General features: G+C 38.5%; 1 protein-coding gene across 1 annotated transcript; it reads right to left on the reverse strand.

Moving 5' to 3' along the window:
* Positions 1-16464: 16464 nt before the first annotated feature.
* On the reverse strand, positions 16465-17840 carry LOC112176354. Its single transcript, XM_024314228.2, has one exon. It carries the CDS (start codon positions 17595-17597, stop codon positions 16764-16766), a length of 834 nt encoding a protein of 277 aa, XP_024169996.1. The 5' UTR covers positions 17598-17840; the 3' UTR covers positions 16465-16763.
* Positions 17841-18085: the final 245 nt, after the last annotated feature.

Raw genomic sequence — 18085 nt, forward strand, 5'->3', positions numbered from 1 at the left:
TTGATTAATCAAGCTATACAAGAATGAGATTCAGGGAGGAAGACAGATGAATCTAATCCTACTTACAAATATGAGAGCTTCAAATATGGTAGATTCAGAGAGGGAGCCAGAGACGGAGCTTCAACAGGAGAATGCCGTCAGAGATGGAATAGTGTGAAAAAGATAGAACTCTATCTAAAGATTAGGTTTTTTATCTTCGTTTATTTTTCCTTTGGATCAGTTCCTTTTCTTTTCTCCCCGCCTTTGATCAATTAAAACCCAAATATCCCGCTTAAAGAAGTTCTTTTTATTTTCTCTAATCCTCAATTATGCCGTTTATAAAAAAATAAAAAAAGACAGAATTAAGGTTTGGGGTTTGGGGTTTAGGGTTTAGGGTATAAAGTGTCTATTCACAAACATATAGCTTAATGATTCAAATGTTTCTTTTTATAATTTATAACTAAATACTTAAATTAAACATAATTTGCATCGTCAAGTATGTATTGCATAATATGTCCAATGTATAATCTCTTAAATTAGTGGTTACATCGTCAGAATTCTATTTTATAGTGAGTTCCATGTGTGGTCCCTAAAATTGCAAAAAGGAAGACTTCCATAATTCCATTATTGAACAACAATTTATCCACATACATACAATATAGGTCATGTAATGAGTTATTGTCGTATTATTGTCTATGTGGAATGTAGTGATTCTTATGTAGGAGAGAAACAAAGTAGAGTGAAGCTCATGCAATTGTAGAAAACTGGAGAGTGAAAATAAGTCATTCATATTAATGTTTGCAAACTAACGTGCCAAATTAGTATCCTGAAGGACCATCGATGTTTATTAACTTGTTTAATAACTATGAAATCATTCCTACAGACACGCCTTATGATTTTAGAGAAGTTCATGATATTGAATCATATTTTTAAAAGCAAAAATATGAATAATGCTCATATATGTGAATAATGAGTGTGAAATCAAATATATCATATAGCACGTTTCACACTTAAAAAGGAAAAAAAAACTTATTACAACAAATACGAACACGTAGCACATGTGGTTCATTATTAAACTTACTTGCAGTATAATATTATTTAAATATTTATTTATCGCAGGTCAATCTATTTCTTCATCTCAAATTTTCCTATTTATTATTAGCAGGGTCCTTGAGGTGGTTCGGGTAACGTAGTAGCAACAAGTCTCTGTTCCTGTAATTAGTCAAGTACTCATCTAAAATAAAAAAAAGGTCTTACTAATGCAACATAAAAATTTCAGGGGAGTTGGTTAAGCAATTGGGTATTGTTGTGGACCTGTGGCTATCTAGGGTTCGAGTCCCTTTTGTGAATTAACCAAGCCTTTTTTTCGTTTTTTTTATTCATTTTTTTTGCATCCTTTTTCTTTAATTGAAACTTACATTTTCTATTTGAGTATTGTGTGCAAGGGAAGTTTAAAAAAAGATATGCCCACTCTTTTCGTTTTTAATACCACAAATTTTTCCCCTGCAAAACCTAGAATGACTAAATAAATAGATCCTCGCTAAATGTATAAGGGGTGAGGAAATCATTCATCGCTTAAATGATACTGTTAGCGACGACTGCTCAAATTCGTAGTCATTAAACTGCTCAAATTCGTAGTCATTAAATTTGGTGGGTCTTACTAAATTTTCCGCCAAAACTAATAACCATGAAATCATTATTTCCTCGTTAATTGTTTCTTTTGACAAGGAAATGGTTTCTCGTAGAACATAGACTTTTTGCGAGAAAACTATAGTTTTGTCGCTGTTAAATTTGGCGGGTCTTACACAATTTTCCGCCAAATTAATAACGACGAAATCATTATTTCCTCACTAATTGTTTCTTTTGACGAGGAAATGGTTCCTCGTAGAATATAGACTTTTTGCGAGGAAACTATAGTTTTTTCGCCATTGAATTTAGCGGGTTTTATACAATTTTCCGCCAAACTAATAATGAGGAAAGCGTTATTTCCTTGCTAATTGCTGCATTTGACTAGGAAATGATTCCTCGTAGAACACAAACTTTTAATGAGGAAAACTAGTTTTGTCGCCCTTGAATTTGGCGGGTCTTACACAGTTTTCTGCCAAAACAATAACGACAAATCGTTATTTCCTCGCTGAATGCCGTTTTCACGATGAAACAATTCGTCACCTAAGTCTCATATTTCCTCGCTAATAACATGACGTTTTGGGAGACCAACTTATGGTCACCTTTAGTGATGAACTGAAATATTCATCGTAGAAAGTGATATATAGTGAGGAAAATATATTCCTCGTAGAAAACTTAATAGCATTTAGTGAGGAACTGAAATATTCCTCGTAAAATGTGTCATTTATTGAGGAAAATAAATTCCTCGCAAAAAACTTAGTCGCTAAAAAGACTTTCTGTTGTAGTGTAGTAAACGATCGGTCACTGTAATGGATTATTCGATTTGGAACCTTGAGCACCAAAATAGATTGCATATGTTGATGTCTCACTTGGACTCCTAGTAACCCAAAGAAATCTCACACCGCTGATTTCAATCCCTAATGCCAACTCATTCATCTGCTTACTTGAAAGAGTTCCACCACTACCAAATGAAACAAACAACACTGACCCAACTGGCTGACCATCTAATCAGCTCAAGCAGTCATTTCCACTAAACACGTCCGTTGAACCGGTCTTAATCACAGGTCCGATAGGGTAAACCGGTGGAAGACCAAGACCTGGCCCTTGTTCCTTGAAAGCCTTGAGAGCACCCAGTTCCAAATCCGCAAAGCTATTCACCATGATCCCAGCAGCCGACTTGTACCTCTTGCCAATGCGGAGCAATGATTCATATCCCTCACTGGTCCTATCTTGAAAAACGTACGTCTCCAAAATCTCTCCCATAGAGTCGCACACAACCCGGAAGCCGGACCGGTTCAGGCAAATCCCTATAGTCACAAGTAGTGGCTTCGTCTAGCTTTGGCAACTCAAACCCATCGCCGTAGAAAGGAAGAAAATGTAGGGAAGCACATTGCATTCCTTAGCCACATCAAAGGCCTCTGTGCCAAAGATATCAACAACAATAGCCACTAGCCGAGTGGACTCGGTGAGCACCTTAACCGAGTCACGCAGAACCGGGAGTGAGCGAGTCAAGGTGAGAGCGATTTTGGTTTCCATGAAGATTGAAGGCATCGTGAGGGAGGTCGTCCAAGTTCAGGGGAGGGAGGAATGTGGAGCATATGGTTTCGGGCAAATCTTCCAGGACTTTCTTTTGCGGAGTCAGATTCGAACCGTGGTTAGGGATGCAGAAGGTGACGGTGAAGTTCTGGTGGACGACCAGTCGTTTGGCCAGCTCGACGAGGGGAATCACGTGGCCTAGTCCCGGAGTTGGGACAATGGCGATGTGGGGTGGGGGTTAAGACTCTTCCATGGTAATGTAAGCAGATGAAAACTAAGATTCAAGTTTTCATGGTAATGTAAGCAGACTCTTCCATGGTAGTAATATGAATCTTAGTATATAACGAACGAAAACTATGGAGGCTGAGAAGTGAGTTGTGATCAGTGGGTGATGCTATTTATTGGTGGCTTTCGTTTTGTGGTATGCATGTAGTAACTACATGTGGACGTGGTTTTCTTCTCACTGTCGACACACCTCCACTATAAGCTTGCTCTAGTACTTGATTAGCCTCTCCTCCACACACTTGCCCCCGATGACCTTTTTAGAAATGTAGCCAGTAGCCCCATATATTGATCGCTATAAAAGTCTTGGCGAAGAAGTATGAGCAAATATTGAAAACAGAGATTGAATACAGGACCTCTAGTTGGGAAGAACGTTAGTCTCTCTCGACTTGGTTTTTTTTTTTTTTTTCACTACTTACAGCCAAGGGGCTCAAAGTTGCAATAGTTGTTGGGCTTCAATTCTAGCTGAAGTCACTAGAATTGGGCTGCTCTAAACATAATAAAAAGGCCCAAAAGACGCGGTGAAACTCTGATAATTAGTGATAATACTTTACCATGCACGCTGTTCGATTTTCACACATTGATATGAACTTTTCCAGTTTTCTTTCATCGATTACAAGAAAAATCTCCCTTTGTTTTTAATCAACCTGTAACAAAAAATGAAACGCAAATGAATTCTAGGCTTTAAGAATGCATATATTATTTCAATTCTTTAAGAATTGATAAAAAATTAACATTATATGCGAAATGTTTCAAATGTCTCTCTCGCCATCAAATTTGTTGGGAAAGCAAAAGAAATCTTTATTTTTGAGACTTTGAAATTTGAAATGAGGTACTTGGCTCAATCAATTGCAGTTCATTTACTCACTGTCTATTGCAGTTCATTTACTCACTGTCATGAATTTGATACCTCTAAGATATGAGAAGGAAACTGACAGGTCCAGAGCATTTGATTCATATTTATGCATAAGGATGCTCATGCACCCTCCCTCGGTGATGTCACAAATGGCCTGGTACAGAAACTGGGGACTAATTTCCATTCCAGCGACGCTGCGACATCATCTTACCAAACATGTAAACCGACGTCGTACACAGTGGCGGAACCAGGATATAAAAGTGGGGTGGGCTAATCTAAGGTTGCTTATAAGATTTTTCCTTTTTTTTAGTCAATAATGTTTCTAAAAATTTTAAGACACTAAGAATTAAACAAGGAATTTACAAAAATTCTATAAAGAAACACTTATAGAAAATTTACAAAAGAATGAAAGAAAATAGTAACCAAGAAGAAGGAAGGGAGAAAAAAAAAGGGGAAAGAACAATAGAAACAAGAGAAGAAGGTATTGTAAGCAAAGAAGAAATGGAGAAGAAAATGGGTGAGAAAAAAAAAAACCAGAAAAGAGGCAGAGAATACAAAAAATTGGGCAAGCGGGGGATTGAACTTGCCTTAGGAAAGTGAAATATACAGTAACTAAGCCAACTGAACCAACTGCAGCTCCATGTAGAGGGAACCACATATAAAATATAAAACATAGGAATAAATTTGGGTTGGGCTATAGCCCAAACAGCCTCCAACGTGGTTCCGCCACTGGTCGTACATATATACAAGTGTAAGTTCAATAACGTCTAATCTAGTTTCAGTAGTCAATTCCATTATCTTTAATTCAGTATGATCTGCATTTTAACTTCAATCAGTAATGGGTGATACTAACCTGATATTAGGTCCTTATATGTTTGCAAAACTTTCAAATTAATTTGAAGCCACTAAATCTGTATGAACAGTGCCGGTCCTGACATTTTGGAGGTCTGAGGCGAATAATTAAAATGTGACCTCATATAAAAAAATTATATAATCGAACAAACTTATATATATATATATATATATATATAAATTGAATCCCTACATTAATAGTATTGCAAAAAATAAAAATAAAAAAATAATAAGGTGGTCAATTCTAAAATAATTTTTCTCTTAGAAGTTGAAAAAATAAAAAAGAACAAAATATATTTAAATATTACAAAAGAAACCAATGAAAAATAAAAGGCAAATACATTAGTATTCAATTTCAAAATATTCTTTTCATAGAAGCTGGAAAAAGAATGAACAAAAAACATTTAATTACAAAGAAATTAATTAAGGAAAAAAAAAAAAAAAAAAAGAGGCTGCTATGACTCGAACCTGGGTGCTGGCGTGCTGCAAACAGCAGCAAAACTCTATCACCGCTGCACTAGCGCATACCCATTGCTTGATATGGGCAAAAGTAAAATTTATAATTATACAACATATATATGTAAAATTAAAAAAAAAATTGGCGGAAGCCCGCAGGAGACCGGTTGCCTCAGGTAGCAGCCCTCAGGGCCGGCCCTGTGTATGAAAGGACCTTTTAAAACAAGGGTTGATAGAATTGATTGTACGTACTAGCCAGTCGATCATGAAATATGGGGATCAGGTCGGGATCCCATAAACTAGTACTACAGCTCGATCCAAGCTACGGAGCAAATCATTAACTTCTTGAAATAGTGGTCTAGATACTTAGATTTTAGATTCGTGACAATAACGGTTGATCAAGGAATTCCCAGTGAATAAGGGTCTAAAGTCTAAACCTGTTACCATGCACTCTAATTTTTTCCAGAGACTTGCCTCCGGTAATCACATAATCAGTTATTAATTATGCCTTTGCCATATGAGAGTGAGGTTGAACTTTTTTTTTTTTGATCAAGAAGAAACTTCATTAATAATGAACTGGATACAATGAGTTATTTGGCATCATCTCATATACAGAAATAACCACTGGACTTCATACTGGAACTCCAAAATGACTAACTAACGGAGCCAACAAGGCCCTGACTCAGCTATAGACTTAAATTGCACTACAATTAAAAGGCAAAGACAAGATGCACAGGCGCAGTGAATTCTTGATACACAACTTTGTCAACACTAACTCCCCACCCGGAGTCCTCCTGACCTGCCTTTGATTCACAAAGTCTACACTAGTCGTGACTTCGAATCGAACAAAAAATAAATGCTGGACCATCAGACCTGAGACTAAATTAAACCCAGGACCATGGCCACCTTAATGTCAACACCGTCAATCCACAAATGCTCCAAATCGCCATCACCTCCGACTCGAGATCAGACAGGAACAATCCCACTAGAAGGCCAAGAATGATTGTCTATGCCAGTATGCCACCGCCAGACATTTTCGCCACCACTGCTGACCTAACTCCAGAACAGGAACGACCGCTAGACCACCGAATAGAAGATTGTCTATGCCAAAATTGTAGTACACCCGACCCAACATCTAACCTTAAAACAAAACCTTGATAGTAACTTATTGCTGAAAAACAAAACAAAAGAAACCAAATCCTAACTTTAACATGCAAATAACATAAAATTAACACAGTTTGGGACCTGAACCCAAGCACATACCCAGGCCCAAACTCCTTCTAGCCCAGCAACAAGCTCCTGCCCAAACACCGTAGGCCGAGGCCCAAGCAGGAGAAGCTCCACCTGCAGGCCGAGCTTGGCTCAAACCCTCCATTGCCGACGGACCACCAACTTCCTTGCCCTGCCAGATCCGCCACCCATGACGACCATACCCGTTCATGCCACCATGACCACAGCAAATCCAATCCAGAAAGCGCCCAACCCTGCTCAGATCAGATCTCTCCCCAGATTGGATCCAGAGACCAAACACGGATCGCACCACCGACCACCCCAGATTGGGCACCACTGAAGGAGGATGAAACTGCCTCTGATCCATGAAGAACCAGATTCGATCCGAACTACCCCGCGCCGCCACGGATTCGAGGCTGCCAGTCAATCTCCGATATCGCGCCGATCTAACTCGGTCCAATCCACTCCTCATCGATCCAATCCCCATTGAACTAAGCCAACAATCCCCCGCCGATCCACGCCGTCGACAAGTACCGCAAGTCCAGAATCAAAATCCGACACCCAACTCGGCCTTCCTCTTCCAAATAGCCACCTTGAACACACCAGACTCACACATAGTCAACAAAGCCCAAAGCCCGTTCGACGACGGCGCAGGGCTCGCTGCCGGACAGGGACGAGAATGCTCACTTTTTCTCTCTCTAGGGTTTTTTCCTAGTTGTAAATCATCACAAGTGAGGTTGAACAATTGAGATTTTACTTATTATTGTGAAAAAAAAAAAAAAAATTACTAGACTAACTAGATTCCGTTAATTGGGTCAGTTAATTACATCATAAACTCTTGGTTATCTCCATGTAATATTTATCTATTAAATAGAATAGATAACAAGAAACCACCCCGGCCAAACATTCATTCTCTTTTTTGTGTTTTTCTTCTCTGAAATTAGGGTTCAAGGATTCAGGGGTTTATAAAGTATGCCTAAAGCAACTCAAAAAGCTACTTACCAAAGGATTAAGTGATCTAACTCCATAATTCCGACAATTTGTGCCAATGAGCGTATATACGATGGTCAAGATGAGAAGTATTTCGACCATTTTTATCATACCATGCAAAGAGGTTAGTAGTAGACTAATCCCAAAATAATCTCCTTTTAAAGTTACCTTAGGCATTCTTTGTTGGGAGAGGATCCTTTCTTGAGCATTTTATTTACCTGAGCTGCCTGAGCTTTTTATTAGATGATGACACGTGTCAATTATTACATCTAACAGTTTACAATTTCTCTTTTTGTTTCCCTTCTTTTCCCCCACGTTCTTTCTTCTCTCCATCTTTTGTTCTTTTCTTTCCGGTCTCCACTCTCATAACCCAAGCTGGGTATTTCTCAGACTTTAATATCAGTTCTAATCTTGCTTTATTTCACCTCTGATTTCTCATCTTATGCAATAGCTAGGTAATGATTTGTTTAGTTTTCCTTTTACCGCCCGTCCGTTTCCAGTCCGGTTCATCTCGATCTATAATATTGTCAATCAATAGTAGAGAACAAACCGCAAAGGAAGATTCATAAAATGGTAGTAAAACCAAGAAAGAAATTAAACCTAGAAATTTTCAATATATCTCAGAAGGATGAGTCAAGAACTTAACAAAGACCAAATAATTTTGAACCGAAGTAGAACTGGTGTGGAAGGAAAATCAAGAAAGGCACAAATTTGGTCCAAAACAAAGACATAAACTTTAAGCATTTTCCTTCACTTTCCCAAGAACCAAAGCAACAAACCCAACACACTAAAAACCCAGTAACTCAAATTCCATTACCTTCATCATTCAAAGATCAATACAAGCTCAGATTCTGAAATAGAAACTGCACAACCACCAAACCCATAACCCCCAAAGGGTCTCTAAACCGATTGAACCCCCACTTATCGTTCATCTTTCTCAAAATCAAAGCAAACCCAAGTACCAAAACCAATAACACTACCAAAAAAACTACTATATATCTCTTTATTACAACCGCACTTGATTCTAGAGAAGAATGAGAAAGAAATGGGTCATAGGGCTCTAGAAATAGGTCAACATGATAGATAGGCAAAGAATGAGAAAGAAAGAAGAAAGGAAAAATGGGTAGAGAGAGAACAACATATTGGGATTGGGTAGAAGACAAAACTTACAAGTGAGGGAGTGTATTCCATGCACCTATGCGCAACTACACCATGTGATAGTCACGTGGCTGTTAAAAAGTGAGGTTCTATTAGTCCTAAAGGGATTAGAAGTCATAAGACAAAAAAAGTAAAACCAAGTAAAAAATCAATTTAACCATGACCTCAGGCCCCATGGGCGGACCCACCTCATGCCCAAATGAAGGCTATGGCCCGTCACTTAAAACCTCTTTTTATTATTATTATTATTATTTTTTTATATTTTAGGGCCATCACTTAAAACTTTGCATACTTTATGTTAATTAATATACTTACAAATATATGCTATGAAAAAATTTAATAAAAATGAAGAGCATCCCTCATTTAAAATGAAATTTAGAACATAATTATAGCTTTTATATATTAATTATATATTAATTATATATTTCTTAAATTTTATTGTACTCGTCTGGTGCAATACATAATTACTATTAGATAACTCTGCTTTTGTTCTATATTTATTCACATACATATATTTTAGTTTGGCGTTTTGACTGTTTTCACATCTCTCATTAAACAAAAACCTTGCCCCTACAAAATTAAAATTCTAGGTCCGTCATTGCTCACCGCCCTCGAATATGAATAAGATCAGCTCTGTTCACAACCTCTCACCCCCCTCACACAATCACACATGCATATTACCATCAGTGCATGGTCATTATCACAGATTGAGTGACGTGGCAGTTAGTGTTTCCAAGTCAGACGTTAGTCAAACTCCAAAATAGATTTTTTACTTCCAAAAGAATGACTACTGTCTCTCCTCCAAATTTCAACATGTTGAAACTCGCTCCTGTCACTTCACCCAAACTGACCTCCGACTTCAAACCCGACCTGTTCATTATAGAAACTGCAACCTGACTCCGGACTTGGGTCACCTAACCTCTGGATCCAGTTCGACCCATCACTTTCACCTCCAAGTCATGCTTCATTGTATAGATTCCATTGTGAGATTTGAGAGCTACATACGAGGGCTGTGGAGGATGTAGGAGTCCTAGGAAGTTTTTCTGGTTTAATCGGATATGGTTTTTCCGACTTCTAATTATGATACCAGTTGATGGATTATGACAATAATTATAATTCAATGAATTAAATTTATATCAACCCTAGGCGTTGACGTAGTGGTGAGGCCACACAGTTGTTATGGAACTGGTTACAACCACATACTTTTTTTCTTTTTCTTTTTGATCAAGTGAATTATCATTCATTAAAACTGCAATTACAACAAAGCCGCAATTACAGCACCCAAATTCGGGTTTACAATCGAGTAAAGCAACAACTGACTGTCACCATGCATACTTACTCTAAAGACACTACACTAAACTATCAATGAATCCAAAAACGAAGGTTGAATTGGATGACTGATCGAGTTAGCAAGGCCAAAATAGGTAGCATTGACTGGGATGGGGTCAAACCACAATAGATAACTATTGGGCGGGCCATCCCAGGATCTCCCGGAAACCTCATCACATGCTAATAATAAAATGCACGGCCAAAAGCCGGCAAAAGACTGGGTCCTGTTAACCTAAAACCAGTCATCCAACTTAAACCAATCGCCAGAATCCATGACACTAACCACCCTACCTCGGAGGAAGAGGGACTTATTTGCGAAATGACAAAATACCAAAACAACTAGTGAAAAACTAAAACCAACACACAACCAGCAAGGGCCCAACTCCAAGAGCTTGGCCCAACAACCATTTTCCCAACGAAGGAGCTTCCAGGCCCTTATTTTGGTTTAACTGCTTTTTTTTTTTTTTTTTTTAAAGATTTTGTAAAAAGATTATAGTAAACTACACATTACTTTTCTTTTTTTTGAAAGGATTTGATGTTATTAGATATCAAAGCCATGAAAAACAGGCCAAAGTCTAACATGCACTTACATAAGAATCCGGTGAAACCGGAGAAACCTATCTAAGTCAATACTAAACTCATTAAAGTTTAAAGGGACGCTCGTTGGAATTGAAGGGACGCTCGTTGGAAAGCAAGCAAGAACAACATTGCTATTCTAAGGAAAAATCATTCATCTAGTCTAATCTGCCAACACGCAATTGTGGTACAAATACAACTAGAAACATCCTAGAAAAAAGCTCATAGAGATTACTCCAACTTTAGAAGGCTTGCAACCAGATGTCTAATAGCAAAGGCCTAGAAAAATGGTAGCTCATTCCCCTTAGGGTTAGAGCCAACACCCTCTACAACCTCTTCAGGAGCCAACAACCTCGACAACAGGTTGGTCTTGCTCTTTTTATCTGAAGCAACTGCAACAAACTCAACCAATCCAAGCTTGAGCTTGACCCAGCCTCAGGAAACCAAGCCCAAATTCGAGAAGATGGAGAAGAGCCCATCAACTCAAATTTAGGCCCAGGCCCAAAAGCCCAAGTCCATACCAGAGCAAAGACAACAGCAACCACAAGGCTTTCTTTCCTTATCAGCCCAAGGTGGAACCTAGCCCACCTAACTGAACCCACATTGGAGCCCAACAACGCTTGATCCTAGGCCCAAGGGCCCAACCCCTAACTAGAGCCGATGGGACAGAACCCGTAGGCCACTACTGCTATGCCTCCTCCGCCGCCGTTTAGCCCTCCGGCGGCCAACCTATCTTTCATTGCCTCATCAGTCAGGCCCTCAGCTGGAAAATCCAATCTCCGTGCGATGCCTCCTTGAACAGTCCACAATCCCACAGAGGCCCTTTTGGAAAAGATCTCTGCCTTCTTGACAGCTGCTACCCCTCCCGTGCCTCGTCGGGGTGGAATCTGTGCAGCGTCGATACCCAGACCCCGATCTACTATGCCTAGTCGAAAACAGGAAGACCTCCCGTCATCAAACACCCCAAACTCTACCTGGATCTGAATACCACAAATACCGACCGACCACTAGTGCAGAGCACTGGGCCTAGGCTAGCAGAGAGCCGAGATGTGGGCGGAACTCCTCTCTGTGCTCGACAAAACCCTAGGGGAGAACGCCGCTTGAAATTTTGCCAATGTTATTTGAATTTTTTTTTTTAATTTTATCAAAACTACACATTACTTAACATTATAATATTTTTTATTAAAAAAAATGCATGCATATTAATTTCAATAGTGGAGATGGATCCTTTAGAAAAAAAAAATCATGAAAACTCATCTTTTCCATAATATATTCATATGAGAAACAAAATTGCAATGAATTAATTTTTCGGATGAAATCACAAAGAAAAAAGTAGGTATATATATTTTTTTCAGATTTTGCGTAATCTAGAAAAAAAAAATTGAATCGATAAATTTGACACAACCCCGTGTATTTACCTTTTCTTTAAATTTTTTAATTTTCAATTTTATTTTTTCAATTAATGTGAAATTGAAAATCATTAAATTTGACATTCTTGTTTCAAATTCATTTCAATTTGGTCAACTAAAATCACCTTTATAACCATATTTTTTTTTTAATTAGATTTTTCAATGAGCAACCCCATCAATCAATACATAAGAAATTAGAGAAATCAACCATTAGATAAAATGATTGGAATATTATATGCATGTTACAAAAATTTTAGCTAATTTTGTCATAGTTTTAATTTTGATCCACGTAGTCAACCCGAAATGACATATATAACCTCTTGATTGACCGATGACATAACGACTACGAACTGTGCCAAATTTTTCACACGACGTATATAACTACTCCATGGATACTTGTGAATGGTTGAAAATAAATTTTTCAATTCCGATTTTGTGGCAATAAGAAATAACATCGTGTTTACTAATTTTGTGTAACTTGTATATTGCATATGAAGTTAAGTAGACTTTTCCAAAGCGATAACAAGGTGGAAAATGAATTTAGAGAAACTGACCGTTGGATGGGAAGATTATAATTTTTCATGGTTATTGTAAAAATTCAGCCAATATTGTATTCGTTTCAACTTCGATCTACTTGGTCAACTATAGTTACTTTCATAACCCTATAATTATATATCAAACTCCTCAAAAGGCAATCCCATCGAGACGTACGAGATAGGGGAAACCGACCATTTGATAAGAGAATTATAATATTTTATGCATGTTGTAAAACATTCAGTCAATTTCGTTGTAGTTTTAATTTTAATCCACTTGGTCAATCAAAATCAAAATAACAACTTATTAAAACGTATAAAATTGAAAATAATAATTAACATGCATCTTTTATTTATTATCAATTTCATATAAGCAATGTAGGTTATAAAAAAAATAGCCCAACAAGTTTTGTTTAAGTAGTAGTTTATCAAAGCAAAAACTTAAAAACATTAAATTAAAAAAAAATATTCAGAAACTCTAGGTAGCTCGATCCCACGTAGTAACGATGGCAGTAGTATGCCTTAGCCACTGTCCCATGCTTGATTAGCTGGGGCAATCAGATATCACCCACTCTTATATAAAAACCATGGAAATACCGTAATTAAAAAAAAAAAACAAAAATTCAGTCGGAGGTTTCAGATCTCAGACCCTCTCGCCTCTCTTACCTGACTAGTTCACCGTAGACGACAAGATCCTCAGAACCCCTCGTCATCGGATTCGTATCGAGTCATCATGCCCAGGAATTCCTCCTCGATCCGGCACGATCCAGACAAGGTCTCCAGCTGAGACTAAATCCCTCATGTTAGTTTAATTCCTGTTCTTACTCTGGTTTACCGGTACCCTTTTAATAATTTAGAAAATTACACACAAGTGATTTTTTGAAACTTTAATTAGTGATGAGGCCACTTAATTTTTCTTGTACACATAAGGCCACCTGCTTCCACAAATTAATTCATTCCTAACAATTTTACCCTCCCACTTAAGAAACCCAATTAATTCCATCAGCCTTACACAGTTACACCCATACCTCTCTCTTTCTCAGATCTCCGATCATAGTCTCTCTCCCTCTCCTCGACCACAGGTTTCTCTCTCTCTCTCTCTCTCTCTCTCTCTCTCTCTCCTCGACCACAGGTTTTTCATGTCTATGGTCTCAGCCTCAGATTCCGGCGACCACCGCGTCTGATCTGGTGAGATTCCAATCGATCCAAGCTTGCAAAACCTCAAAACGGGGTCGCCACGCCTAAAGACGTCGACAAAGCTCCGATCGAAGCTACCTCACTAGAGTCCAACTTAGATATCTCCGATTCTCTACTCGTCTCAGAAACCAAATGCTTGCAGTGAGGCCTCTGGTTTCTCTGTGAACTCGACCTCGTGCTCATACTTCGGGGGCGAGATTTCGTGCGAGTCAGGCAGATTCTCATTTGGATCAGAGCTACCTCACTATTGTGTTGTGGTGATGAATGGGAAGTGTGGGTGTAGTGTGTTGGAGAGATGGGGAAGTAGAATTTAGGTCATTTTCGACTAGCCAGATTGATCCAACCGGTGTCGGAGATAGTTTTCTCTGTGAGTTTGTAGTTGGGCTTGTAAATGGGTTGGTTATGCCTGATGCTGCATTGCTTGGGAACTTGTTTGGGTCATTGACTGTGGGGCAAATTGGACTGCCCAACTTGTTCTGTTCCTAATTGTTTTAGTTTTCGTTTGAGCAGGGATGTTGGTTATAGCTGTAGCTTTGTTTAACAGCACAAAAGTGATGAGGGCATGTGAATTAGTACTAATTGCATTTTGACATGTTAGAATTGATTAACCTTTGCACTTAATAGATAGATGTGGTTAATGAAATTGGATCTTAATTTTACGCCTCATTGTGCAATTTTGATGTTATGGTATATATCTATGTTTATGATGGTGTTTTATTCTGGTTTGTGTTTGTTTTTGTTGTTGAATTCTGGAAATATTTGTCTTGCACTTGCATCATTTCAAAAACAGAGCAAGTGAAGCGGTTTTCAATGTTGGTGAGATTAGCTTTCGAAGTTCGTGAGAGTAGCTATCGGTTTTGGTGAAAGTAGCGTTTTGTTGTTGGTGAGAAGAGTTTTTGATGTTGATGAGAGTATCTTTTATTGTTGGTGAGAGTAACTTTTGGTGGTGATGATTCTAGCCTTTTGCGGTGGTGATAGTAGTTTTTGACATTGGTGAGAGTAGCTTTTGTTGGTGGTGAAAATAGTTTTTTGCGATGGTGATAGTAACTTTTTGCGTCGGTGAGAGTAACTTTTATTGATGGTGAGAGTAGCTTTTGATACTGGAGTAGCTCTCTAGTGTTAGTGAGAGTAGCTCGCTGGTGTTGGTGCGAGTAATTTTTGTTGTTGGTGAGAGCAGTTTTTGGTGTTGGTGAAAGTAGTTTTCTGTTGCTGGTGAGAGTAGCTTTTGGTGTTGGTGAGAGTAGCTTTTAGTATTGGTGACAGTAGCTTTTGTTGGTAGGGATAGTAGCATTTGGTTTTGGAGATCATAGGTTTTTTTGGTTAGGAGTAACTTTTGTTGCTAGTAATAGTAGCTTTTGTCACATCGCCGGAGGTTTTCGGAATTCTCACCAGAGTAGCTTTTGTTGCTAGTGACAGTAGCTTTTGTTGCTAATGACAGTAGCTTTTGTTGCTGGTAACCGTTGTTTTTGTGACTTCGCCGGAGGTTACCGGAAATCTCATCAGAGTAGTGTTTGTTGCTTGCGACAGTAGCTTTTGGTGTTAGTGACGGTAGTTTTTGTGGTCGTCGGAAGTTGGCCGGAGGTCGGTCGGAGACCCGCAGGAGTTGGCCTGAGATCTCACCGGAGAGGAGAGATGATGATTGTTAACTTTTTACTCTAGTAACATTTATGTAAATATATTAATTTTTACATCCAAAATTGAACACCTTTTTTATTCTAGTGGCCTTATGAGGGAAAAAAATAGTTTGTGGCCTTATGACTAAAAGAACATTCAAATATGCACTTATATGTAATTAACCCAAATAAATTTTACTTCCTTGACTAGTTTATTTTTTTGGTTCAATCTCTTTAAAATAGACGCTGACTGTTAATAAAAAGTTAGCATACACGGATGACTTAGATTCATCTACCATACATTTTAATGGCTGAGATTGTTTCTTAGTATTATAATATTCATCAGTGTAAGTACACCGCCGATACATAGAATCCGTTTCCTTGTTTGTTATATTCCACTTTTCTATCTTACGCTCATTATTCAACGACTCGATCTACCTTTTTGTTTCCTGATGTAGTTGGAAATTTTGTTTCTTTCGTTATAATCCATGCATTGGATGGTGTCATATTGCAGTCGTCTCCTCGTCCTCATTTAACCTTATTTTAAACCATAATAGTGATGTAGACACTTATTTGACCAAATAATAGGGTCCCACAGTATGTATCCTGCCGGTATACGTACAATCAGCTTCACATTGCAAGTTTGCAGCCATGTTGGGACTAAACTACTGGGTTGAAAAGCCACCTTCTTCTAGTTAAAGGAAGAGGTTGAAATTTAAAATTAATCTTGATATTTCGACCCGAGAAAGGAAAAAAAAAAAAAAACATTAATCTGAATATGATAGTTGGTGTTCAAATAACAAATCACAGAAAATGAGAAAATGATCAGAAACGAAACCTATAAATAAGTACTGATAAATATCTATTCAGTCCTTAATCCCCGGACCAAGAAATTGACCAGATCACTCTATGATACAAGGCACAGTACACGAATGAAATTGTCAAAGTTCTGGAAACCCTAAGAATATTACAATGATAAATATTAACTAATGGCATCGATATACTAATTACTCCTTGACATATGATGATATGAACAAATAAACCAAATAATACTCTATAGACATAGTGATTACCTTTTTAATTACATATTTATAAATGCAAAAGTTTAATATTAATTATAATTACACCTAATCCCTACTAATTAGGCACAGGAAATACCAATAGAACTTATGGAAGCAGTAGTACTTGTGAACCTTTCCGACCCTGTCCTCCTCACCAAGGACCCAATCTCCGGCGAGAAACCACTAAATTCATGAGGAACTACTTCAGGAATGGTCGTAAGTGCACCGGACTTGTCGTAAACTACGTAAAACCCATCCTTAGTTTTGTTGGACTGCTCTTGCACTCTAAAAACGGGACCTGAACTTGTCTTTGGCTTGAAAACTGAGCGGAGGAGCTTATTAAGTGATCTAGAGAGTTTTGAGGGTTTCTTGGCGACTACCGCGGGTGGCGGCTGCTGGGGCAGCGGAGCTCGGCGATCGGAGAGGTGAGGCATTGACATGGTTCTGCATGATATGGCCGAGTCGAGTTCACGTTTGAACAAGTTGAGCTCGAACGAGTCGTACAGCGAGCTGCCACAATCCCATACACGCCTCGACGACTTGGCCTCACTAGATTCGAGCTCTCTCTGTGGTTGTGCAGGCAAATGCTCTTTACGGTCCGAAGATCTTAACTCCATTGATTTTGGGCGAAGACGAGAATCGAACTCTTGTCGCGGGTGTGAGGGTAAATTCTGTTTACCACCACCGGAGGCTCTTACCTCTACAGCTTTCTTTTGATCCATGAGAGCGCGAGGTGAGCGAGAGTCAAACTCTTGTCGTGAACGCGAGGGTAGGGGCTCTTTACCCCTGGAAACTCCTAACTCCATCGATTTCCTTTGATTCAAGAGAGGACGGGGAGGACGAGAATCAAACTCTTGTCGTGAGTGCGAGGATAAGTGCTTTTTATCGCCAGAAACCGCTGCTGCTACCTCCATTGGTTTCTCGGCTCGAAAGAGAAAGAGATCAAAATAGGGGATTGATGAAGAAGCTGTGGTGGATATGGGGGTTATATATGTAGATGGCAGCAATTTCTATTGGCTTTGAAAACGTTTGGTGAAGGATCAAACGCGTTGGTTCACAAAATCACAAGGAGTTATGACATGAAACTGAAAGAAGGTACAGGTAGCTAATTTAGCTTCTTGGGTATCTGCAATGTTCACGGCCTGCATATATGGACCATTTACTCGATTTCCTTTTTTATTTTCATTGTGGCGTGTCCAAGCTTTCCATTTAGGAAGGGGAACATTGAAATCTTGAAAGAGAAAGAAAGTGATGAGTTTGGGGCTTAGACTTTTCTTTCCCGTGTTTCAGTAGTCTTTAATAATTATTAAAACCTTCTCTGCATTACCAATTAATTTCATTTTAATATTTTTCCTTCTCACCCTAACAAATGCGTCAAAATGATTTTCATCTAATAAATAAT

The sequence above is a fragment of the Rosa chinensis genome, chromosome 7, assembly GCF_002994745.2.
Source record: "Rosa chinensis cultivar Old Blush chromosome 7, RchiOBHm-V2, whole genome shotgun sequence".
In the NCBI taxonomy this organism is placed as follows: Eukaryota; Viridiplantae; Streptophyta; class Magnoliopsida; order Rosales; family Rosaceae; genus Rosa; species Rosa chinensis.

Bases quoted from the DNA above. Each gene is read 5' to 3' on its own strand.
- LOC112176354 (XM_024314228.2), bottom strand. From the start codon at position 17,597: ATGGAGGTAGCAGCAGCGGTTTCTGGCGATAAAAAGCACTTATCCTCG.